The 24370-nt window shown below is 51.2% G+C and overlaps 1 protein-coding gene and 1 non-coding gene across 2 annotated transcripts; one reads left to right on the forward strand and one right to left on the reverse strand.

Annotated features, from left to right (window-relative positions):
• The first annotated feature begins 201 nt into the window (after positions 1-201).
• Positions 202-23805, forward strand: CNTROB (centrobin, centriole duplication and spindle assembly protein). Its single transcript, XM_075272451.1, has 19 exons — positions 202-278; positions 1701-2069; positions 3884-3971; positions 4047-4104; positions 4249-4393; positions 8467-8583; positions 14460-14576; positions 14965-15063; positions 15140-15346; positions 15678-15824; positions 15933-16066; positions 16154-16279; positions 17332-17473; positions 18987-20238; positions 22981-23120; positions 23214-23280; positions 23393-23447; positions 23528-23615; positions 23699-23805. Exons 2-19 carry the CDS (start codon positions 1722-1724, stop codon positions 23783-23785), a joined length of 3417 nt encoding a protein of 1138 aa, XP_075128552.1. The 5' UTR covers positions 202-278; positions 1701-1721; the 3' UTR covers positions 23786-23805.
• TRNAS-AGA (transfer RNA serine (anticodon AGA)) lies at positions 2303-2384 on the reverse strand. Its single transcript has one exon. It is a non-coding gene; the product is annotated as a tRNA-Ser (tRNA).
• Positions 23806-24370: the final 565 nt, after the last annotated feature.

The raw sequence follows: 24370 nt of genomic DNA on the forward strand, positions 1-24370 counted from the left end.
TGGGTCGGGGGTCGTACAGACGGGTGTGGTGGGGTAGTAGGACGGCCGACGGATTGTCTCAGGGGGGTTATGTGAGGTTTTGGGCGCGCTAAGGCTTCGGGCGGAAGAGGCCGCGCAGGAGGGAACTTCAAAGATGGCGGATGAAGGCCGGTTGCCATGGTGAAGCCGTTAGCTGGGTGGGCGCAGGAGAGTGACGTCACGCGGCGGCCCCGGACGCGGGTTCAAAGCCAGAAGACGTTGAGAAGAGACTTAAGAAGCGGCAGGTCCCGCAGTGTGAGGTGAGAACATGTGCTGAGTGTGCTGTGATGTCATATTAGCGCTATTACGTCACGTAGACCCCATTGCAGCTCTGCTGTCCCTTTAAGGTCTCACGTTATTGTGTATTTTATTTTTTCCTTTGCGTTGTGATCATGTGACTTCTCGTGTCGGTGCCTCGTTCAGTCAGACGTGTCCGTGTCACATGCGTGTCCTGTCCGGTGTCCCCCGTAGGGACTGAGGGAATGGCGCCGGTCGCCGCCGTTACACCCCAGATATCGTAATGTCCGAAATTCTGCCCTAGCGACTTCTATGGCGACAACATGCGATGCTGTAAAACGTGCTATGTGTGAACAGACCTCTAAAGGGGTCACGCCGTGAAGCGTGTTTGGGGTGGGGGGTGCTGTACCCCTGTAGTCCGTCAGTAAATTAAGCATGCCCCCTGCTGGACAGCACGCAACCCCGCATCGGGGCCGGTTGAAATACAGTGATTGGTTATCTCCAGAATTCCTATTGAAGTGAATGGGGCTGAGCTGCAGTACCGAGCACAGCCACTATACCGTCCCGGGGACCCCACAGATCAGCAGGTCGGGGTGCCATCAATGCTCTCAGAGCGCCGTTTCTTCTTTCCACCCCGTGTTATTCATGTTCATGGCCTGAGCACAGTTAAAGGGATTGCCCAGGAAGAAACATTTGTTCCCTGAAGGCCGGGGAAGGTGAAAAAAAATTAAAAACCTATATTGTCCTGTCCCTGGTCACACGGCACCCGTCCGAAGTCCCCTCCAATCACCGGCCTAAGGAAAGGACGCGGCGCATTATTCGCATACGTAACCCGTGACGCCCCGCTTCCTTTCCTTTGGTCACATGTAGAGACCATGATCTGCTAGAGCCGTACTCACCTCTCCTGGGCTCCGGCGCGGCTCCCTATTTTCTTCCAGTCTTCTGCCTGACGTCAAGGACCGCTGAAGCCTGTGATTGGGTCGCTCGGTGTTGCGATGCTTTCGTCTATGTTTCACAATGCGATCACAGGCCTAAGCGTCCCCTGACGTCTGAAAGAGAAGAGGGAGCCGCGCTGGAGCCCGGGAGAGGTGAGTAATGGTGTTTTTTATGTTTGTCACCTCCTTTGGGCCTCTGATCATTATCCTCGGGGTTCGGAAGGGACTCCAGAGACACAAACGAAACCACCAGCCGAATCTCGCAAGGTTTTCCCGACGCATAATTGTACTATAAAAGGGGCGTGGCCTAAATAATCGCCATTAATTAGAATTGAGCTGAATTAGGTCATGTTTTGCCCGTCCCACTGAGCGGTCATTTGCTTGGTGTTGGATGGGTAGAGGGTCTTATTTCGTTCTACACCTTTCCATAGGAGGGGGGCAGATATTTAACCCTTGTGTTACCTGATAAGTAACCCTTGTTCCCCCCCCCCCCCCCCTCTCTCTCTCCAGCTTCCCCACCTGTCTCTTTTCATGGCTCTCCCTCGCGCCTTCTCTCTCCAGGACGCCTCGCTCCTCAGCGGCATAGAGCCTCTCCCTCTGTCTTCTCCTCCATCTCCACGCTGTTCCATCACTGATCTCTCCTCTTCTCCACCTCTCCTCCCTTCACCTTCCACTTCTCGCAGACGTGCCGTCTCCTCCGAGGTCACCGCTCAACTCTACGCCTCCTTGAGACGCAGCCAAGAAGAGGAGTCCGAAGAGATCCGTGGAGTCCCGGCAAGAACGGAGGCCCAAGGTTCCGCCATGACGTCCGATGTGGAAGATCTGGCCGATGAATTGTCGAGGAGGCTCCAGGAGGGGGTGGAGGCATCTGAGAGAAAGGTACGAGGAGGAGATGATGCTCGACCAGGCAGGGGGTGTGGAGTTTGGAAACTCTGACTACAGCCGTCCTGAGAACAGACCTCCCTCACCACCTGAGGTCTTCTTAACAGGGCCATCTTGTCATCGTATTGTCCGGTCCATAATACAGCCCTAAATTCTGCCCCAACCACAGACCTAAGATCAACGCCGATCCCTGGTTCACGTCAGTGTACCACTCATGAGTTTCGTAAAACCGTAGTCGGCAGGATTCGAACCTGCGCGGGGAGACCCCAATGGATTTCTAGTCCATCGCCTTAACCACTCGGCCACGACTACTTGTGTGATTTCTGTTTTTTCTTTGACTATTTTTGTGTGTCTTAGTTCACACTGAATATCTACATCACAAATAAAGACAGTATTACAATAGAAGATAACACCTCTATAGATAACACCGCTGATCCTTCATGACGTCACTCCTAACAATAGATGATGTCACAGATTATCTCCCCCCACCCCCCTTTGTCTAGAAAACTCTCCCCTAGACCTCAGTGAGTCTTCTCCAGGCTATGGCCATGACTATGCCGTAAAGCGGATCACCAAGTGCCGTTAACGGTGCAGAGAAGAAGCTCAGACAAGATGGCCGTCCCCATAAGCACGTACAGGAAATGGAATAAAAATAATCTACGATCGGGAAATAATAACAGGTTAGAAAAAAAGCGATAGATTCGGTTTTGAAACAAAAATGGCAGCACCTTCCTTTTCCAGTAGGTCAGAGATAGGTGTCCTGTATGGGCGGCCTCGGCAGTAGTCCTGTGCTTGTGTTACTTGGTGCCTCTAGGTGGCGCTGATGCTGTTCTTTTCTTGCATAGGCCTCTGCTAACACCTAGTCCCATATATTGTTCGTACCCCATTTTACCTGCTCTACGACTTTCATGAAGAAGCATCGACAAAATTCATCCAACCCGAAGGTCGGACTCCTGTCCACAGTGGGGAGGGGGAAACTGGACAAGTGAGTGCAGGCTCTAGGACCCTGTTGGTTCCTCTAGCCTGGATACGGCAGGACATGGAGGTATATACAGGGTCTGTATAGTATCCTGTGGCACGTGCACCCACAGATATACAGGTCCTGTATACTCTCAGGTTGCCAGAGCTCACTTCCCATAAATGGTGGATGATCAGTCAGGACCAGAAGGTGTAATCTGGTGGGGACGTATCTGGGGAGCCCTCGTGTTTGGGGGGGTGAGCATTATCCTGCCCTGCCGTGAGAGACAACACCTATGGCCTGTACATATCAATGAGTGTCCTCGTATCACTACTAGGGTTTACCAACTTTCCGATATAATGGCCCCCATATCATCACACCAGTAGGGGGCAGTGTGTTACTCCACAGCACAGGCAGGATTAAAGCGCTCCCCTCTTTCCATAACTGAATCCATCCAGCACTATAGACACGGCACCAACCTGTACAGTCCAGGTTTCTCGTTCCTGATATCACTGCAGACAAAGGCAATGTTGGTTGTCAATGGCAGGACATGGAATGGGCGCTGTGACTCCAAATATCCCCCTGTGAAGGCATAGACTGGGGATGTAATGATGGCGCCCCCCTGTGTCTGGATGGTGCATGAGCAACTCCCACAGTTTCCTTGTCTTTGTTGGCGAGGGGCATGTGTTGCAGTCTCACTAAGAGGTACACTACCCAAAAGTTGCCACTGAGAACTTTTATAGGGCATCAGGGGAAGCCCTTTTATGCCGTCTTGGGGCTAGACCCGCTGTCTTAGTGTAATGTAGGATTGGGTACGGCTTATTGTATGACTGATCATTGTCCCGCTCTACAGGAGTCTTCTCCGTACATCTCCCAGATGGAGTCCCTGCGATGCCACCTGAAGAACATGCTGACGCTGGGCAGCTCCGTGACCTCACACGGTGAGTAAAGCGGGCAGGTTAGAGAGAACCTCGGGGAGAACAGGCCGCTTCATTTCTACTCTTGTCTGCCTGCAGGGGAGGCCCCTGGAAAGAGACTGGAGCAGCAGAGTGACACCACAAGCACTCTCCTCAGGTATGGAGGACTATAATAGTGAGGTGTCAGCAGTGTGTCTAGTGCAGGCCCAGCGGAGGACACATGATGGCGGCTCTTTGTTCGTTGTGTCCTCCACCACTGTAACCTACTGTGTGTAATGTAGTGATGTCTTCTCCATCCTAGTGCCCACCCTGGCCAGGATCTCTCTCCGCCCTTGTCTCTAGTTGGCTTGGAGGGTCTCTTCCCTCGCTATGCCACCCTGTATAACGCCCCACCGCCCGACCTACAGCTGAGAGAAACCCTGGAGAAAGAGACGGCGCGACGTAAGGTAACGCCGCACCCCACGAACGTAGCAACACGTCTGTAACGCGGAGGCCTCATGTATTGTCATCTGCTTTCTCTTCTCTTTGTCTTTTATTGTTTACTTGTTTCCTCCTCCTCTTTTGTGTCATTCGTTTTTTTGTTTGTTTGTTTGTTTTCTCTCGCTCCCCTCTTTCTTTCCTCTTTCTCAGTCTCCTATCTATCTATCTATCAATCTATCTATCTTTCCTCTTTCTCGGCCTCGCTCCCCTCTTTCTCTCCTCTTTCTCGGCCTCGCTCCCCTCTTTCTCTCCTCTTTCTCGGCCTCGCTCCCCTCTTTCTCTCCTCTTTCTCGGCCTCGCTCCCCTCTTTCTCTCCTCTTTCTCGGCCTCGCTCCCCTCTTTCTCTCCTCTTTCTCGGCCTCGCTCCCCTCTTTCTCTCCTCTTTCTCGGCCTCGCTCCCCTCTTTCTCTCCTCTTTCTCGGCCTCGCTCCCCTCTTTCTCTCCTCTTTCTCGGCCTCGCTCCCCTCTTTCTCTCCTCTTTCTCGGCCTCGCTCCCCTCTTTCTCTCCTCTTTCTCGGCCTCGCTCCCCTCTTTCTCGGCCTCGCTCCCCTCTTTCTCTCCTCTTTCTCGGCCTCGCTCCCCTCTTTCTCTCCTCTTTCTCGGCCTCGCTCCCCTCTTTCTCTCCTCTTTCTCGGCCTCGCTCCCCTCTTTCTCTCCTCTTTCTCGGCCTCGCTCCCCTCTTTCTCTCCTCTTTCTCGGCCTCGCTCCCCTCTTTCTCTCCTCTTTCTCGGCCTCGCTCCCCTCTTTCTCTCCTCTTTCTCGGCCTCGCTCCCCTCTTTCTCTCCTCTTTCTCGGCCTCGCTCCCCTCTTTCTCTCCTCTTTCTCGGCCTCGCTCCCCTCTTTCTCTCCTCTTTCTCGGCCTCGCTCCCCTCTTTCTCTCCTCTTTCTCGGCCTCGCTCCCCTCTTTCTCTCCTCTTTCTCGGCCTCGCTCCCCTCTTTCTCTCCTCTTTCTCGGCCTCGCTCCCCTCTTTCTCTCCTCTTTCTCGGCCTCGCTCCCCTCTTTCTCTCCTCTTTCTCGGCCTCGCTCCCCTCTTTCTCTCCTCTTTCTCGGCCTCGCTCCCCTCTTTCTCTCCTCTTTCTCGGCCTCGCTACCCTCTTTCTCTCCTCTTTCTCGGCCTCGCTACCCTCTTTCTCTCCTCTTTCTCGGCCTCGCTCCCCTCTTTCTCTCCTCTTTCTCGGCCTCGCTCCCCTCTTTCTCTCCTCTTTCTCGGCCTCGCTCCCCTCTTTCTCTCCTCTTTCTCGGCCTCGCTCCCCTCTTTCTCTCCTCTTTCTCGGCCTCGCTCCCCTCTTTCTCTCCTCTTTCTCGGCCTCGCTCCCCTCTTTCTCTCCTCTTTCTCGGCCTCGCTCCCCTCTTTCTCTCCTCTTTCTCGGCCTCGCTCCCCTCTTTCTCTCCTCTTTCTCGGCCTCGCTCCCCTCTTTCTCTCCTCTTTCTCGGCCTCGCTCCCCTCTTTCTCTCCTCTTTCTCGGCCTCGCTCCCCTCTTTCTCTCCTCTTTCTCGGCCTCGCTCCCCTCTTTCTCGGCCTCGCTCCCCTCTTTCTCTCCTCTTTCTCGGCCTCGCTCCCCTCTTTCTCTCCTCTTTCTCGGCCTCGCTCCCCTCTTTCTCTCCTCTTTCTCGGCCTCGCTCCCCTCTTTCTCTCCTCTTTCTCGGCCTCGCTCCCCTCTTTCTCTCCTCTTTCTCGGCCTCTCTCCCCTCTTTCTCTCCTCTTTCTCGGCCTCGCTCCCCTCTTTCTCTCCTCTTTCTCGGCCTCGCTACCTTCTTTCTCTCCTCTTTCTCGGCCTCGCTCCCCTCTTTCTCTCCTCTTTCTCGGCCTCGCTACCCTCTTTCTCTCCTCTTTCTCGGCCTCGCTACCCTCTTTCTCTCCTCTTTCTCGGCCTCGCTCCCCTCTTTCTCTCCTCTTTCTCGGCCTCGCTCCCCTCTTTCTCTCCTCTTTCTCGGCCTCGCTCCCCTCTTTCTCTCCTCTTTCTCGGCCTCGCTCCCCTCTTTCTCTCCTCTTTCTCGGCCTCGCTCCCCTCTTTCTCTCCTCTTTCTCGGCCTCGCTCCCCTCTTTCTCTCCTCTTTCTCGGCCTCGCTCCCCTCTTTCTCTCCTCTTTCTCGGCCTCGCTCCCCTCTTTCTCTCCTCTTTCTCGGCCTCGCTCCCCTCTTTCTCTCCTCTTTCTCGGCCTCGCTCCCCTCTTTCTCTCCTCTTTCTCGGCCTCGCTCCCCTCTTTCTCTCCTCTTTCTCGGCCTCGCTCCCCTCTTTCTCTCCTCTTTCTCGGCCTCGCTCCCCTCTTTCTCTCCTCTTTCTCGGCCTCGCTCCCCTCTTTCTCTCCTCTTTCTCGGCCTCGCTCCCCTCTTTCTCTCCTCTTTCTCGGCCTCGCTCCCCTCTTTCTCTCCTCTTTCTCGGCCTCGCTCCCCTCTTTCTCTCCTCTTTCTCGGCCTCGCTCCCCTCTTTCTCTCCTCTTTCTCGGCCTCGCTCCCCTCTTTCTCTCCTCTTTCTCGGCCTCGCTCCCCTCTTTCTCTCCTCTTTCTCGGCCTCGCTCCCCTCTTTCTCTCCTCTTTCTCGGCCTCGCTCCCCTCTTTCTCTCCTCTTTCTCGGCCTCGCTCCCCTCTTTCTCTCCTCTTTCTCGGCCTCGCTCCCCTCTTTCTCTCCTCTTTCTCGGCCTCGCTCCCCTCTTTCTCTCCTCTTTCTCGGCCTCGCTCCCCTCTTTCTCTCCTCTTTCTCGGCCTCGCTCCCCTCTTTCTCTCCTCTTTCTCGGCCTCGCTCCCCTCTTTCTCTCCTCTTTCTCGGCCTCGCTCCCCTCTTTCTCTCCTCTTTCTCGGCCTCGCTCCCCTCTTTCTCTCCTCTTTCTCGGCCTCGCTCCCCTCTTTCTCTCCTCTTTCTCGGCCTCGCTCCCCTCTTTCTCTCCTCTTTCTCGGCCTCGCTCCCCTCTTTCTCTCCTCTTTCTCGGCCTCGCTCCCCTCTTTCTCTCCTCTTTCTCGGCCTCGCTCCCCTCTTTCTCTCCTCTTTCTCGGCCTCGCTCCCCTCTTTCTCTCCTCTTTCTCGGCCTCGCTCCCCTCTTTCTCTCCTCTTTCTCGGCCTCGCTCCCCTCTTTCTCTCCTCTTTCTCGGCCTCGCTCCCCTCTTTCTCTCCTCTTTCTCGGCCTCGCTCCCCTCTTTCTCTCCTCTTTCTCGGCCTCGCTCCCCTCTTTCTCTCCTCTTTCTCGGCCTCGCTCCCCTCTTTCTCTCCTCTTTCTCGGCCTCGCTCCCCTCTTTCTCTCCTCTTTCTCGGCCTCGCTCCCCTCTTTCTCTCCTCTTTCTCGGCCTCGCTCCCCTCTTTCTCTCCTCTTTCTCGGCCTCGCTCCCCTCTTTCTCTCCTCTTTCTCGGCCTCGCTCCCCTCTTTCTCTCCTCTTTCTCGGCCTCGCTCCCCTCTTTCTCTCCTCTTTCTCGGCCTCGCTCCCCTCTTTCTCTCCTCTTTCTCGGCCTCGCTCCCCTCTTTCTCTCCTCTTTCTCGGCCTCGCTCCCCTCTTTCTCTCCTCTTTCTCGGCCTCGCTCCCCTCTTTCTCTCCTCTTTCTCGGCCTCGCTCCCCTCTTTCTCTCCTCTTTCTCGGCCTCGCTCCCCTCTTTCTCTCCTCTTTCTCGGCCTCGCTCCCCTCTTTCTCTCCTCTTTCTCGGCCTCGCTCCCCTCTTTCTCTCCTCTTTCTCGGCCTCGCTCCCCTCTTTCTCTCCTCTTTCTCGGCCTCGCTCCCCTCTTTCTCTCCTCCTTCAGCAGTCTCTGTAAGGTTCCTTCTGTCTGTCACTCCTTCCCTAGGCCGTCTTCCTCCATCCTCCTCCTCCTCCTCTTGCTCTTTACCTGTCTCTCTCTCCTCTGCCCCTCCCCCCTCCCCTTGACTCCATCATCTGTCATGACTCTGGATCAGCGGATAAGCCTGTGTGTGATGTAATCCTGTTACCGCATCACGTGGTGACCGTCCATATTAAAAGCAGCTCAGCTTTCTTCTAATTGCCCAGCGTCCCCTCCCCCCACCCCGCACCTCACCCAAACACCTTCCCCCAATGTCCGTCTGTGTCTCCCTGTGCAGCACCTGGAACGTCACATCCAGAACCTCCAGAACGAGATGCTGGAGCTCCAGCAGAGGGTGTCGGTGATGCTGGCGGCCGACCGCAGGAAGGACAGTATGATCCAGCAGCTGGACCAGGTGACCTTTATGGTATGGTGTGTATGGCCGCTGCGGGCTCAGTCACATGGCCACCATGGGATACATATATACGCCTCCGGCTGTGTGACTGTGCCTGTAGTTATGTCTGCGGCCACTGTTATGTAACGGCATAAAAAATGATTCCTCTGGAAATGAAGCAGGACAGTACACGGGAGTCATAAAAAAACCCATAAAATAAAACGTGTGGTTACAAAAGAAAGGTCATCAGTATGTGATCTGTGGGGTCCGACAATCAGATCCTGCACAGTATAGGTCATCAGTATGTGATCAGTGGGGTCCGACAATCAGATCCCGCACAGTATAGATCAGTATGTGATCAGTGGGGTCCGACAATCAGATCCTGCACAGTATAGATCAGTATGTGATCAGTGGGGTCCGACAATCAGATCCCGCACAGTATAGATCAGTATGTGATCAGTGGGGTCCGACAATCAGATCCCGCACAGTATAGATCAGTATGTGATCTGTGGGGTCCGACACTCAGATCCCGCACAGTATAGGTCATCAGTATGTGATCTGTGGGGTCAGACACTCAGATCCCGCACAGTATAGGTCATCAGTATGTGATCAGTGGGGGTCCGACACTCAGATCCTGCACAGTATAGGTCAGTATGTGATCTGGGGGGTCCGACACTCAGATCCTGCACAGTATAGGTCATCAGTATGTGATTTGTGGGGTCCGACACTCAGATCCTGCACAGTATAGGTCATCAGTATGTGATCTGTGGGGTCAGACACTCAGATCCCGCACAGTATAGGTCATCAGTATGTCATCTGTGGGGTCCGACACTCAGATCCTGCACAGTATAGGTCATCAGTATGTCATCTGTGGGGTCCGATACTCAGATCCCGCACAGTATAGGTCATCAGTATGTGATCTGTGGGGTCCGACACTCAGATCCCGCACAGTATAGGTCATCAGTATGTGATCTATGGGGTCCGACACTCAGATCCCGCACAGTATAGGTCATCAGTATGTGATCTGTGGGGTCCGACACTCAGATCCCGCACAGTATAGGTCAGTATGTGATCTGTGGGGTCCGACACTCAGATCCCGCACAGTATAGGTCATCAGTATGTGATCTGTGGGGTCAGACACTCAGATCCCGCACAGTATAGGTCATCAGTATGTCATCTGTGGGGTCCGACACTCAGATCCCGCACAGTATAGGTCATCAGTATGTCATCTGTGGGGTCAGACACTCAGATCCCGCACAGTATAGGTCATCAGTATGTGATCTATGGGGTCCGACACTCAGATCCCGCACAGTATAGGTCATCAGTATGTGATCTGTGGGGTCCGACACTCAGATCCCGCACAGTATAGGTCATCAGTATGTGATCTGTGGGGTCAGACACTCAGATCCCGCACAGTATAGGTCATCAGTATGTGATCTATGGGGTCCGACACTCAGATCCCGCACAGTATAGGTCATCAGTATGTGATCTGTGGGATCCGACACTCAGATCCTGCACAGTATAGGTCATCAGTATGTCATCTGTGGGGTCCGACACTCAGATCCCGCACAGTATAGGTCATCAGTATGTCATCTGTGGGGTCCGACACTCAGATCCTGCACAGTATAGGTCATCAGTATGTGATCAGTGGGGTCCGACAATCAGATCCCGCACAGTATAGATCAGTATGTGATCAGTGGGGTCCGACAATCAGATCCTGCACAGTATAGATCAGTATGTGATCAGTGGGGTCCGACAATCAGATCCCGCACAGTATAGATCAGTATGTGATCAGTGGGGTCCGACAATCAGATCCCGCACAGTATAGATCAGTATGTGATCTGTGGGGTCCGACACTCAGATCCCGCACAGTATAGGTCATCAGTATGTGATCTGTGGGGTCAGACACTCAGATCCCGCACAGTATAGGTCATCAGTATGTGATCAGTGGGGGTCCGACACTCAGATCCTGCACAGTATAGGTCAGTATGTGATCTGGGGGGTCCGACACTCAGATCCTGCACAGTATAGGTCATCAGTATGTGATTTGTGGGGTCCGACACTCAGATCCTGCACAGTATAGGTCATCAGTATGTGATCTGTGGGGTCAGACACTCAGATCCCGCACAGTATAGGTCATCAGTATGTCATCTGTGGGGTCCGACACTCAGATCCTGCACAGTATAGGTCATCAGTACGTGATTTGTGGGGTCCGACACTCAGATCCCGCACAGTATAGGTCAGTATGTGATCTGTGGGGTCCGACACTCAGATCCTGCACAGTATAGGTCAGTATGTGATCTGTGGGGTCCGACACTCAGATCCCGCACAGTATAGGTCATCAGTATGTGATCTGTGGGGTCAGACACTCAGATCCCGCACAGTATAGGTCATCAGTATGTCATCTGTGGGGTCCGACACTCAGATCCCGCACAGTATAGGTCATCAGTATGTCATCTGTGGGGTCAGACACTCAGATCCTGCACAGTATAGGTCATCAGTATGTCATCTGTGGGGTCAGACACTCAGATCCCGCACAGTATAGGTCATCAGTATGTGATCTATGGGGTCCGACACTCAGATCCCGCACAGTATAGGTCATCAGTATGTGATCTGTGGGGTCAGACACTCAGATCCCGCACAGTATAGGTCATCAGTATGTCATCTGTGGGGTCAGACACTCAGATCCCGCACAGTATAGGTCATCAGTATGTGATCTATGGGGTCCGACACTCAGATCCCGCACAGTATAGGTCATTAGTATGTGATCAGTGGGGGTCCGACACTCAGATCCTGCACAGTATAGGTCATCAGTATGTGATCTATGGGGTCCGACACTCAGATCCCGCACAGTATAGGTCATCAGTATGTGATCTATGGGGTCCGACACTCAGATCCCGCACAGTATAGATCAGTATGTGATCTGTGGGGTCCGATACTCAGATCCCGCACAGTATAGGTCATCAGTATGTGATCTGTGGGGTCCGACGCTCAGATCCTGCACAGTATAGGTCATCAGTATGTCATCTGTGGGGTCCGATACTCAGATCCCGCACAGTATAGGTCATCAGTATGTGATCTGTGGGGTCCGACACTCAGATCCCGCACAGTATAGGTCATCAGTATGTGATCTGTGGGGTCCGACACTCAGATCCCGCACAGTATAGGTCATCAGTATGTGATCTATGGGGTCCGACACTCAGATCCCGCACAGTATAGGTCATCAGTATGTGATCAGTGGGGGGGTCCGACACTCAGATCCCGCACAGTATAGGTCAGTATGTGATCTGGGGGGTCCGATACTCAGATCCCGCACAGTATAGGTCAGTATGTGATCTGGGGGGTCCGATACTCAGATCCCGCACAGTATAGGTCAGTATGTGATCTATGCGGTCCGACACTCAGATCCCGCACAGTATAGGTCATCAGTATGTGATCTGTGGGGTCCGATACTCAGATCCCGCACAGTATAGGTCAGTATGTGATCTATGCGGTCCGACACTCAGATCCCGCACAGTATAGGTCATCAGTATGTGATCAGTGGGGGTCCGACACTCAGATCCCGCACAGTATAGGTCATCAGTATGTGATCTATGGGGTCCGACACTCAGATCCCGCACAGTATAGGTCATCAGTATGTGATCTGTGGGGTCCGACACTCAGATCCCGCACAGTATAGGTCATCAGTATGTGATCTATGGGGTCCGACACTCAGATCCCGCACAGTATAGGTCATCAGTATGTGATCTGTGGGGTCCGACACTCAGATCCCGCACAGTATAGGTCATCAGTATGTCATCTGTGGGGTCCGACACTCAGATCCCGCACAGTATAGGTCATCAGTATGTCATCTGTGGGGTCCGATACTCAGATCCCGCACAGTATAGGTCATCAGTATGTGATCTGTGGGGTCCGACACTCAGATCCCGCACAGTATAGGTCATCAGTATGTGATCTGTGGGGTCCGACACTCAGATCCCGCACAGTATAGGTCATCAGTATGTGATCTATGGGGTCCGACACTCAGATCCCGCACAGTATAGGTCATCAGTATGTGATCAGTGGGGGGGTCCGACACTCAGATCCCGCACAGTATAGGTCAGTATGTGATCTGGGGGGTCCGATACTCAGATCCCGCACAGTATAGGTCAGTATGTGATCTATGCGGTCCGACACTCAGATCCCGCACAGTATAGGTCATCAGTATGTGATCTGTGGGGTCCGATACTCAGATCCCGCACAGTATAGGTCAGTATGTGATCTATGCGGTCCGACACTCAGATCCCGCACAGTATAGGTCATCAGTATGTGATCTATGGGGTCCGACACTCAGATCCCGCACAGTATAGGTCATCAGTATGTGATCTGTGGGGTCCGACACTCAGATCCCGCACAGTATAGGTCATCAGTATGTGATCTATGGGGTCCGACACTCAGATCCCGCACAGTATAGGTCATCAGTATGTGATCTGTGGGGTCCGACACTCAGATCCCGCACAGTATAGGTCATCAGTATGTGATCTGTGGGGTCCGACACTCAGATCCTGCACAGTATAGGTCATCAGTATGTCATCTGTGGGGTCCGATACTCAGATCCCGCACAGTATAGGTCATCAGTATGTGATCTGTGGGGTCCGACACTCAGATCCCGCACAGTATAGGTCATCAGTATGTGATCAGTGGGGGTCCGACACTCAGATCCCGCACAGTATAGGTCAGTATGTGATCTGGGGGGTCCGACACTCAGATCCCGCACAGTATAGGTCATCAGTATGTGATCAGTGGGGGGGTCCGACACTCAGATCCCGCACAGTATAGGTCATCAGTATGTCATCTGTGGGGTCCGACACTCAGATCCCGCACAGTATAGGTCATCAGTATGTGATCAGTGGGGGTCCGACACTCAGATCCCGCACAGTATAGGTCATCAGTATGTGATCAGTGGGGGTCCGACACTCAGATCCCGCACAGTATAGGTCAGTATGTGATCTGGGGGGTCCGACACTCAGATCCCGCACAGTATAGGTCATCAGTATGTGATCTATGGGGTCCGACACTCAGATCCCGCACAGTATAGGTCATCAGTATGTGATCAGTGGGGGTCCGACACTCAGATCCCGCACAGTATAGATCAGTATGTGATCAGTGGGGTCCGACAATCAGATCCCGCACAGTATAGATCAGTATGTGATCTATGGGGTCCGACACTCAGATCCTGCACAGTATAGGTCATCAGTATGTGATCTATGGGGTCCGACACTCAGATCCCGCACAGTATAGGTCATCAGTATGTGATCAGTGGGGGTCCGACACTCAGATCCCGCACAGTATAGGTCATCAGTATGTGATCTATGGGGTCCGACACTCAGATCCCGCACAGTATAGGTCATCAGTATGTCATCTGTGGGGTCAGACACTCAGATCCTGCACAGTATAGGTCATCAGTATGTGATCTGTGGGGTCCGACACTCAGATCCCGCACAGTATAGGTCATCAGTATGTGATCTGGGGGGTCCGACACTCAGATCCTGCACAGTATAGGTCATCAGTATGTGATCTGTGGGGTCCGACACTCAGATCCCGCACAGTATAGGTCATCAGTATGTGATCTGGGGGGTCCGATACTCAGATCCCGCACAGTATAGGTCATCAGTATGTCATCTGTGGGGTCAGACACTCAGATCCCGCACAGTATAGGTCATCAGTATGTGATCTGGGGGGTCCGATACTCAGATCCCACACAGTATAGGTCATCAGTATGTGTCCCCTTTAAAAAGACGTTTCTTCCAAAGAGTCCACTTTACACTGTAGCGGGACTTAGACCTTGCATGCCCTTCCAAAAGGTGGCGCTAGAGCAAGTTGCCCATCTTCTGACTAAGTGACGTGTCTGTCCGTAGACCCTGGCCTTGGTGGTCGGAGGCTGGAAGCAGCAGGAGAGTCAGAGAGAAGAGTCCGTGCGTCGTGTCAGAGAGGAGAAGGAGGAGGCTGAGCGGGCCAGGACCAGAGACCAAGAGGTGAGCAGACGACGAGGCCGGGGGGATATCCTTGTACGATCAGGTTACCAGAGAACCCACTTAAAGGGGTTTGTCCAGGCTTCTCAATTGATGACCTATCCTTTAGAATAGATCATGAATTAAGGATCGGGGGTATCTTGACACCTGGATAGGTCATCAATTGTAAATATTGGTATGTGATGAGGCTGTCCCTATACCCTTTAGATTGGATCCCATAGAATTTGGTTGGTTCAGGTTCCTAAAATACTTGTCATGAGGATATCCCCTTAGATGCTCAAGGGAGGATCAGTAGATGGTTCCCACCCACCTTGTAATGTTTAGAGGACACAGAGTCCTGTAACCACTGAGCCACGCTCTGTCCTTACTCCTACTATCCCATATACACCAGGCCCTGATACAAGTGGAGAAGCAACTGGCCGAGACCCTGGACTCGCTGGATCGGGAGAAGAGCGCCACCAAGGAAAAACAGATGGAGCTGCAGAGAAGGGTGAGACTTCACGGAGAACATGAGGAGTGCTCGATGGTGCCACACCTGGTCCCAACATAATATATCCTTCCTACAGGTCGAAGAGCAGACGGCGCGATTGTCACAATTCCAAGCAGAGCGGGAAGCGGAGGAGGAAACCAGAGCACAAGAAAGACGAGAGCTGGAATTGTTACAGCACCGTATGGAGGAGCAGCAGAGATCCTGGGAGGAGAAGGAGCAGGAGCTGCAGGAGGAGTGCAGACGGGTGCAGGAGAGGGGGCTGAGAGACCTGGAAGCACAAAAGGTAACTCCATACCCTGTGGCCTTAGGTCATCCATTGAATATCTGTTCACAGCTCAGTCCCATTCAAGTGATTGGGGCTGAGCTGCAGTACCTAGCACAGCCTCTATACATTGTACAGCGCTGTGCTTGTGGTCTCTTAAAACAGCTGGTCAGTGAGGGTGCCGGTCATCCATTGATAAGCCTGGAGAACCAAGCCCTGAAATTCTCCCTGGTTCTGCCTGCCTTTGCTTTCCATGGAGGCAGACATCGCATCTCTGAATATTTGCCCTCTTTTCCTTCTTTCCATCATTGATCCCTTGTATGAAGGTTATTTCCTTCTCCTCTGTCCTCAGGCGTTGTCTCAGCAGGAGATCCAGAAGTCTCAGCAGTTACAGCTGGCGCTCACCGCCCTGCAGGGCGACGTCCTGCGCTTGGAACGGGAACTGCAGACTTCGCACCGGGAAACGGATACTCTGCAGATGGAGCTCAACCTAGAGAAGGTGACGACCTACTACAGTGGTACTACGACTGGTGGTCAGCGTGGCCTGGCTACGTGACCACAAATTCTGGTCCTCTCTTGCAACCACTTTTGCACCTCTTCTTTGTAGGCCCGCAACGAATCGGAGAAAGTGCGGATTGAAAGTGAGCACAAAATGAGGCTGGAAGAGGTGGTCACTGAGAGACTGGGCGCGATTCATGAAGAGAGTGCCCAGCACTTGTGCGCGGTCAGGGATCAGCACCGGTACTGACCTGAGAGGGTAAAGGGGAAGAATTACAGGGTTACTCCTTGGGATCCTTGTAACCATAACTCGTGTTCTCCAACCTTCAGAAAGCAGCTGCTGGAGCTCACCTCTCAGCACGAAGCGGAACTGTGCAGCCAGATGTCCCAGTTCAAGTCCGAATTACAGGAACGAGAACGACGGCACCGAGACCTTGTCATGGACTACGAGCTCAGGTCAGTCTCGCACCTCATGCTTGTCTGTCATGGTCGTCTGATCACTAATGAAAAAGACCTTCCCCTCTAAATAGATCACTGCCTGGAAGTCAGAAAGTCACTTGTCCCTAGTCCCTCAACTGCTGACTCGCTTTGCCAAGTCTGTCTCCTCTCCCAAAACGTATTTATTTGAAAATCGGCTCACATAGGGATCAGATTACTTGCTCCATTAGAAGGAGGGGACACTCTGCTAAAGCTAATAGTAAGTTTTCTCTCACCCCAGAGATCAGTGCTGCTCTATAATGTCCTCCGTGCTGCTCCTGAGTGAGTGAGTGAGTGAGTGAGTGAGTGAGTGAGAGTTAAGGAGCAGGATCTTCTGTTTTTTCTGTGAGCTGTCTGTGAGAGACGTAGTAGTAGCTAGTCTACATTCACCAGACAAGGGACAACTGAGAATTAGCAGAAAAAATGCAGAACTACTAGACACGTAGCCAGAAAGAATTCCCCCTGAGACTGCTTATTACGTAACGTCTCCTCAGACAACAGGAACTCCTTAAAGGGATTCTATCATTAAAATGCATTTTTTTTCTGGGTACCACATAGGAATAGCCTCAAGAAAGGCTATTCTTCTCCTCCCTTTAGATGTCTTCTCTGCACCACCGTTCGGTAGAAATCCTGATATGCAAATGAGTTCTCTCACAGCACTGGGGGCGTCTCCAGTGCTGCGAGAGAACTCTCCAGCGACGCCTCCATCTTCTTTTGGAACGGCCTCTGTTCATGTCTAGAAGTTTGAAGCCACTGCTGGAAGAAGACCCGTTCCTGAAGAAGATGGAGGCATTGCTGGAGATTTCTCTCGTAGTATTGGGGACGCCCCCAGTGCTGCAAAAGAACTCGTTTGCATACAGACGACAATCGGGATTTCTACCGAACTTGCGGTGCGGAGAAGACATCTAAAGGGAGGAGAAGAATAGGCTTTCTTAAGGCTATTCCTACGTGGTACCCAGAAAAAAATAGCATTTTAATGATAGAATCCCTTTAAGGCAGGCTTCTGACCTCCTTCCCTTTTTCTTTTGAAGGTTGTCTCGCTCAGAGGAGCGCTGTCAAGAACTGTCTCGGTCACTTCGACGATTAGAGAGTGAAAGAGCCGAAACGTTGTCCCAGCTTCAGGATGTTATGAAGAGTCACTGGAGTCAGGCCTTACGAGTTCTCAATGCCAAGGTGTCGGCCCTTCTTGTGTATATGTTCTCACTGTCTGGATTTTTTAGCTTAAGACTGACTCTGTGCCCACGGGCAAATCCCCGGTTTGTATATCGGCCAGGTTTTCTGGGACTGGGACCTTAGGCAGCCACATAAATAAGGTGGAGGTTGGCAGGCCCAGTTATCCATCTGATTTGTGTATGGCCCCCCGCACATACATCCCCTTCCTCAATAACCGATTTAGATCTACATTGGTTTAAAACAAGCCATTTGTTCTCAAAGGAGATGCCCCAACTATTCCTTCCTCACCACGGAGGACACAAGCATGCTCAGCCGAGCTACGTCTGTATGTAGGGAGGAATAGCTATTGGCAGGGTTGTATGGCCACCTATACATTTCCCTATCACACGTACATCTCCCCAAAATACTCTGCAGCAGCCATGTCAAACTCAGGGTACCCCGAGGGCCACATGAGTAACGAGGTTGTTGCGAGGGCCGCACACAGCAGCTAATAGCTAGGGCCTAGGGGACTGATCACTAATACCATGCATCGCAAAAATCCGGCATTTCTATTGCAGGCTACATAGAGTAGCCTACAGTAGAAAGGATAGAATGACAGGCTGGAGCCTCACAAGGCTCCCGGCTGCCGTAAAAATGCACGCAGGCCCCGAATCTTGCTCCGGGTGCCTGCGATTGCCGGTAAAATGGCACCTCAGTTAAAGCTGGCAGACACCATTATTGTGTTGGAGTGCTGGGGAAGGGTTGGAGTGCTGGGGGAGGGGGGCTTTTTGATGTCAGTCTGGCCCTTCCTTGGGCTTGAGGACTGTTTTTCCCCACCCACTTGCAATTCTTGCACTTGGGGGTTAATAGGAGCACTACAGACTGTAATGCTCCAATTAACCCCCAAGTGAAAGAATTACAAAGTGGGTGGGAAAAAAAAACAGTCCTCAAGCCCAAGGAAGGGCCAGACAGACATCAAAAAGCCCCCCTCCCCCAGCACTCCAACCCTTCCCCAGCACTCCAACCCTTCCCCAGCACTCCAACCCCCCATCATCATAAATCTAGTATTTATCCCCTAAATATTTAAATACTTGAAAAATCACAATTTCTTCTGCAGAAGCTTACCTGCTTCTGCTCTTCAGCCTGCACAGCAGTCTTGTGAGACCGCGTAGGACGCAGGCACACGTCGGGTACGGGCCTGATTACGTGGCCACGTCACCCGGCGTGTGGGGAGGAGGGGGCGGAGCGGAGGGAGGAGGGGGCGGAGCAGGGAGACCGGAAGTGCTGATCGTGAGTTTTGTACATCTGCAGCCCGCACAAAAGTCAAAGACAAAGAGACAAAGTTTGAGACTTTTGTGCGGGCCGCAGATATGCCTGTAAAGGGCCGCATGTTTGACATGCCTACTCTGTAGGATTACGTTCCCTCTTCCAGCAGTTTTGTCTGGCAAATGTGAAATTTTCTCATCTCACGGAACGTTTTACTATGTTTTTTGCCCTTTTTGAAACCATAATCTATGTTTCCGTGACTGTATAGGTTCCCCCTGAGAGCTCCTCGATTACTGCCCACCATGAAACCACAGAGACGTCTGAACAGACCACAAGAGAAGGCGTCTATGGTGAGGAGACCAGCGTCCACGCAAGGCAAGGCCTAGTCGGAGCTGAGAGCCTGACCGGGATCGGTAGCCGATACGTGAAAGAAAATACAGGCTCCGATAAAGAGACTGGTGGACATCCTCACAGGAGTGGCCTACAAACCACTGCCAGCTCTTGCCAACGTCTAGAAGATAGTCAGGGGAGCAGGCACGTTGGCAGTAGACCTCTTACCAATAGCAGTGGCTCCGACTTAATCAACTTCAGCCGAATTATGGATGAAAGAAGCCAAAGTGCCATGGGAGCGAGCCTTGTAAAGGAAACAAGTCTCCGATTTATGGGTGATGGCGCACACGTGAGCAACAAGGCGACTGTGGGTAACTACACTGGGGGCCAAGACTCTTCAGGGAATACCCAAGTGAGTGGCCATATTGGTCAATCAGAGAGAGCCCCGGGAGTAACAGATACTACTAGCCTGTTTAAGACTGGAGACCTCCATACACTCCAGGAGATGATAGCTAGTGAGGCAATAAGGAATTATATTGCTGGCCAGTATAGAAGGGAACCCAGTGATCAAGTAATGGTGGATAAAAGCCAAAATTTGCTCTATCCAGAGACCAGCAACATTAATATGGTTTGGACCGTCCAACACACGAACACCAGCGATCACTCTATGGCAAGAAACGAGACCCTTGTGTCAAGGGGTGGCCACCAAATAGATGGAATCCTTCAGTCACTCATGGGAAGTAGCCAACAAACGTCAGAGAAAAATGTCATCAGCTACTCTGGCCACGGCCAATTCAAGAGTTCAGACGCATACCTGAACCAGCCATTAAACCAAAGAAACAGTACCACGGTCCAAACTCATGACCTTACTAAGGAAGGTATAAGTCGGACCACCAGTAGACCACAGTCTAGTAATCCTATTACCTTCTCTAGCTTAGATCAGGCTCCGCTAACGATTCCTAACCTCAGTCCCATATCCAAGATGTCCTTCCAAGGACACAGCCAAGACTTTAGAATCCCTTCGGCATTTCCAGAGAACCCAGGAAGTCATCGCCTACCAAGTCACAGAGTCCCTGACCCAGAAGAAAGCTTCTACCCAATGCAAGTCGAAGAGCTGAGTCACAGCTTCAGTAGCCATCATGGGTTTTTTCCCCTGGAGCCATATGCAGATGGCACAATGACTGGAACTGGTGAGTATGAGCTTCACGATCCTTCATAAATCCATCCCCTCCCCCCATATGTTTCATGTAAAATGTTTTGTAAACAAACATTACTTTTAGAAGGTCTTTAAGAGGCTTAGAGGTCTTACAAGAGCTTACAATGCACCTGTTGACTGTATAGGAGAGACCAGCGCATATCCAAATTACAGTGACAGCCTCTTATTGGATATACAGTCTTGTAAAAACAAAGTTCACCCTGCTTGAGTTCTGTGGTTTTACATATCGGGACGTTTAAAAAAAAAATTGGGTCCATAGACTGTCTTAAAATTAAGCAAATCTGACTTAAGAACAATATTACGTGACAAATTCCAACATATCTATGTTAAACAAAATTACTTAACCCTTACTGCTTGTATAGGGTTTTTTAACCAGTAGCGAAAGAAGTCCAATATCCCTTTAAGAAGGCAAGTAGCGGCCAGGGCTACTTATCAAATGGCCTTGATATTTTATCATTTGCATGTGTGGCCAACTCCTATAAAAGCAGCAGTTTTAGCAGTTTGCTAGTCTGGAGCAGGCGGGTTTTGAAGCTAAAGGAGAGGAGGAAAGACATCAGCAATGATCTTAGAGAAGCAATTACTGCTACCCATCCATCTGGGAAGGGTTAAAAGCCATTTCCAAACAAATTGCAAATATGACTTTAGTGCGAGGGTTCTCCTTCTCTTTGTAGTTCTGCAGTATATACACACAAGTCTAATACAGACTCACAGAATGCTGATGTCATTACAAGGGCAGTAAGAGGAAATAGACTGAGGTAAATACGCCTTGGTAATGGAGAACCTGGAGAGCTACTGCTCATCTCCAAGCAGCAACTTTCCGGGAAAGATGTGGCCTGTGCTGTATAAGTTGTCGGGATCTCGCCTTCCCCTTCTCTTGCATTTCAACGTCTCTGTTAATTCAGTATTATATGACATCACAGTCTTTGCCATCGGAGTCGCTTCGAGTCCTCAGGACATAGAAAATCCAGGCTAAGCGGAGAGAAAGGATTTGCTGGGGGATGGAAATGCAACAGAGAGGCCACACTGAAGTTTTCTGACCAGCACTTGGTTGGAGTCACGCAGTGCAGACTGACATTTACTTGGATCCCTTTTATTACCTTGGTCAAAAATTTTGGAATTATTAAAGGGATCTTATCATTAAAATGCTATTTCTTCTGACTAACATGGCAGAATAGCCTTAAGAAAGGCTATTCTTCTCCTTTTAGATGTCTTCTCCGCACCACCATTTGGTAGAAATCCAGTTTTTTTCTGTATGCAAATGAGTTCTCTCACAGCACTGGGGGCGTCCCCAATGCGGCGAGAGAAATCTCCAGGACCGCCTCCATCTTCGTCTGGAACGGCCTCTCCCTGCGTCTTCTTCCGGTGCTGGGGTCAAACGTCTACGCATGTGCAGTCGGCTCTGCCATCAGGCTTCCAGCAGAGCCGACTGCACACGGCCGCTTCGACCGTAAGCTGGGGTAAGCAGCCACGAGAAAATGGCCACAGGCATGCGCAGTTGGCTCTGCCCAAGGCATGCCTAGAAGTTTGAAGCCAACGCCGGAAGAAGACAGAGGCGGCGCTGGAGATTTCTCTTGAAGCATTGGGGACGCCCCCAGTGCTGTTTGAGCGCTTGGGCCCGCCCCCAGTGCTGCGAGAGAACTCATTTGCATACAGACAAAAATCGGGATTTCTACCGAACGGTGGCGTGGAGAAGACATCTAAAGGTAGGAGAAGAATAGCCTTTCTTAAGGCTATTCCTACGTCTTAGTGAGAAAAATATGCATTTTAATAATTGAATCCCTTTAATCCTCCTAAATTCAGCTGATCACCCAATGAACAAGCAAACCCTCGTACATCGGGTGAATGTAGACAGACCAATTGTCGGGGGGGAAAGGCGCTTATACGCATTTTACCACTTAATTCACCCAGGTCTTAATACTAAGCCTAGACCATGACCTGTCCATCTTGGAGAACCCCTTTAATATGAGACTCAAAAAAATCGCTTTCGGATTACATAAGCTAGAGGGTTTATAGCTGTCAGACTAATGTATAATAAACAGTCCATAATGTGCCTGGTCTGGACAGAAAGTCCCAACGTTCCCCGGACTAGAATTGGTGGTGGAAGAGTATCTAGAAGATTCTTTGGGCGTGCGCGTGGTTGCTTTCTTGACCTGTAACCGGCAGAACTCCGAGATATCTGGTAAAATGGCCAAACGAATGCTCAGTGTTCAGATTCTTTCTAGGATCTCCTCCGATTACACACTGCCCATTCTTCTGAGTGACTTGTCACCCTTCCTAGTACCCCTACCCTTTGGTTTTAAGTGTGTTCCAATTTAACAAACCCCCTCTATAACCTCCAAGATCAGACAACTCCTTCAAGTAAACATTTCTACATTTTTAAGGAAGGTCTAGGGGTGTATTTTGGTCTATAATGACTGTATGTAACATGGCAGACAAGGTGGCTACGTTGTCATCTGACACTTGCGTTGAGGTCCGTTCACTGCTGCGATATCTCTTCAGCTACCTTTGGGGTATTTGGTTCTGTGTGAATTGTGTGCCGTTGGCAAAGAACAAGTTAATTCAGAGAACTTGAAGGAAATGATTTATTTACAAGACATGGCAGGGAGTTCGCGCTAATGAGCAGAGATATCCGCAGGAGGGTTTCGTGTAACAGTGGGGGGGTGAGATCAAGAGATCGCCGTTCATTCATACGTATTTGTGTTCTCTCCTCCCTTAGTGTCCACAACTCTTCCCCAAAGCTCCCCAGAGCACCCCTTTCTTGAAGAGCCTTCCATAAAAACCCAGGAGACCCCATCACACTGGGTTGGAGAAGATCAAGCCACCCCAAATCCTATTCTGCAATACTACATACGCATGGTGAGGTCTCGTTATTAGTGTGTATTATGGTAAGATGGTTGATAGGTCTATACACGTCCAATTACTTACCCGACCAATTCCTGTCTCTCGAAGTTACTTGACCGGACTCCAGGAGACCCCTTGAATGAATTGGATAAAGGACTGTATCACGTCAACCCTGGTAAGTCCATGGACTAGTATGATGGGGTGAGCCATGGTCTTGGATGATGGTGGTGCGAACAGGGAATTAGGCTGTCGCATATTTTCTCGAAAGTTATTCTCTCTTCTTCTAGATGTGACCGCCTTGTCCCAGTCTCTCCAAAGCAGAGGAGGCCAGCCACTTACCAGGTAATTTCACTTCCCAGAATATAGGCATAGTATGGACTTTCATCTCGTATCTCTTATCCAACTTCATCCTTCGCATTTAGATCAGATGAAAAGGATCAAGAGGTCTCCAAACTTCCAACCCATCCCAAGAAAAATCTTGCTAAAGGACCCGAAGCCGTGAAGAAAGAGGTAAGTATCCTCAAGACCCATGAGTGCGGGAGTGTTGTATTTTGTCTTCTACAGTCTTATCCTCTTCCCTTTCTTCATTGAAGGCACTGTCCAATCAACGTCGTCCTGGTCCATCCAAACCTCTGAAGAGGGTGTCTGCACGAGGAGGGCGTACTGGGATCTGGAAATAAGATAGTGGGGTGGTGGTGTGGTTCAATGGAAAAGAACTGTTAAGGAAGTGTTCCAACTCATGCGGAGGCAAAGACCCCATGCACACGACCAAGTGTGTATGGGGTGAGGACGATTTTGTATTGGAGTGCACTTGGATGACATCCGAATGCTATCCTTGGGATCTTCCAATCCATTCCGTTCCGATGAAACAGTACAGGATAGGACCTGATCTGTTTTCAATGGAACAGCCCATCGGTCGCACCCTTGGATGGCACATTCGGAGCGTGTACATGGAACCTTAAAGTCTAAATCAACTTGCTGATAACCTTTGATTTTCAGGCAGTATTAAAATTTTGTAATATACTTTGAGTGAATTTTGTCTCCTTTCTGTGAAATCCTTTATTCTTTCCATTGCTTCAGTGTTGAGATCTGTCCCTGCTTCTTGCTGGCTACAGTCTTGTGTGTAATGGACGAAGAATAAGGGTAGGGTGGGGGGGTGACTTCAAACAGGTTTACTTTGGGCATTACAAAACCTAGAAACTTGCTTCTGGTGCCCTATGAAAGCAGAGACTCCTCTTATATATGACAGTAGGCTTTAGTTCTAC

The sequence above is a fragment of the Leptodactylus fuscus genome, chromosome 5 (assembly GCF_031893055.1).
Source record: "Leptodactylus fuscus isolate aLepFus1 chromosome 5, aLepFus1.hap2, whole genome shotgun sequence".
Lineage (NCBI taxonomy): Eukaryota > Metazoa > Chordata > Amphibia > Anura > Leptodactylidae > Leptodactylus > Leptodactylus fuscus.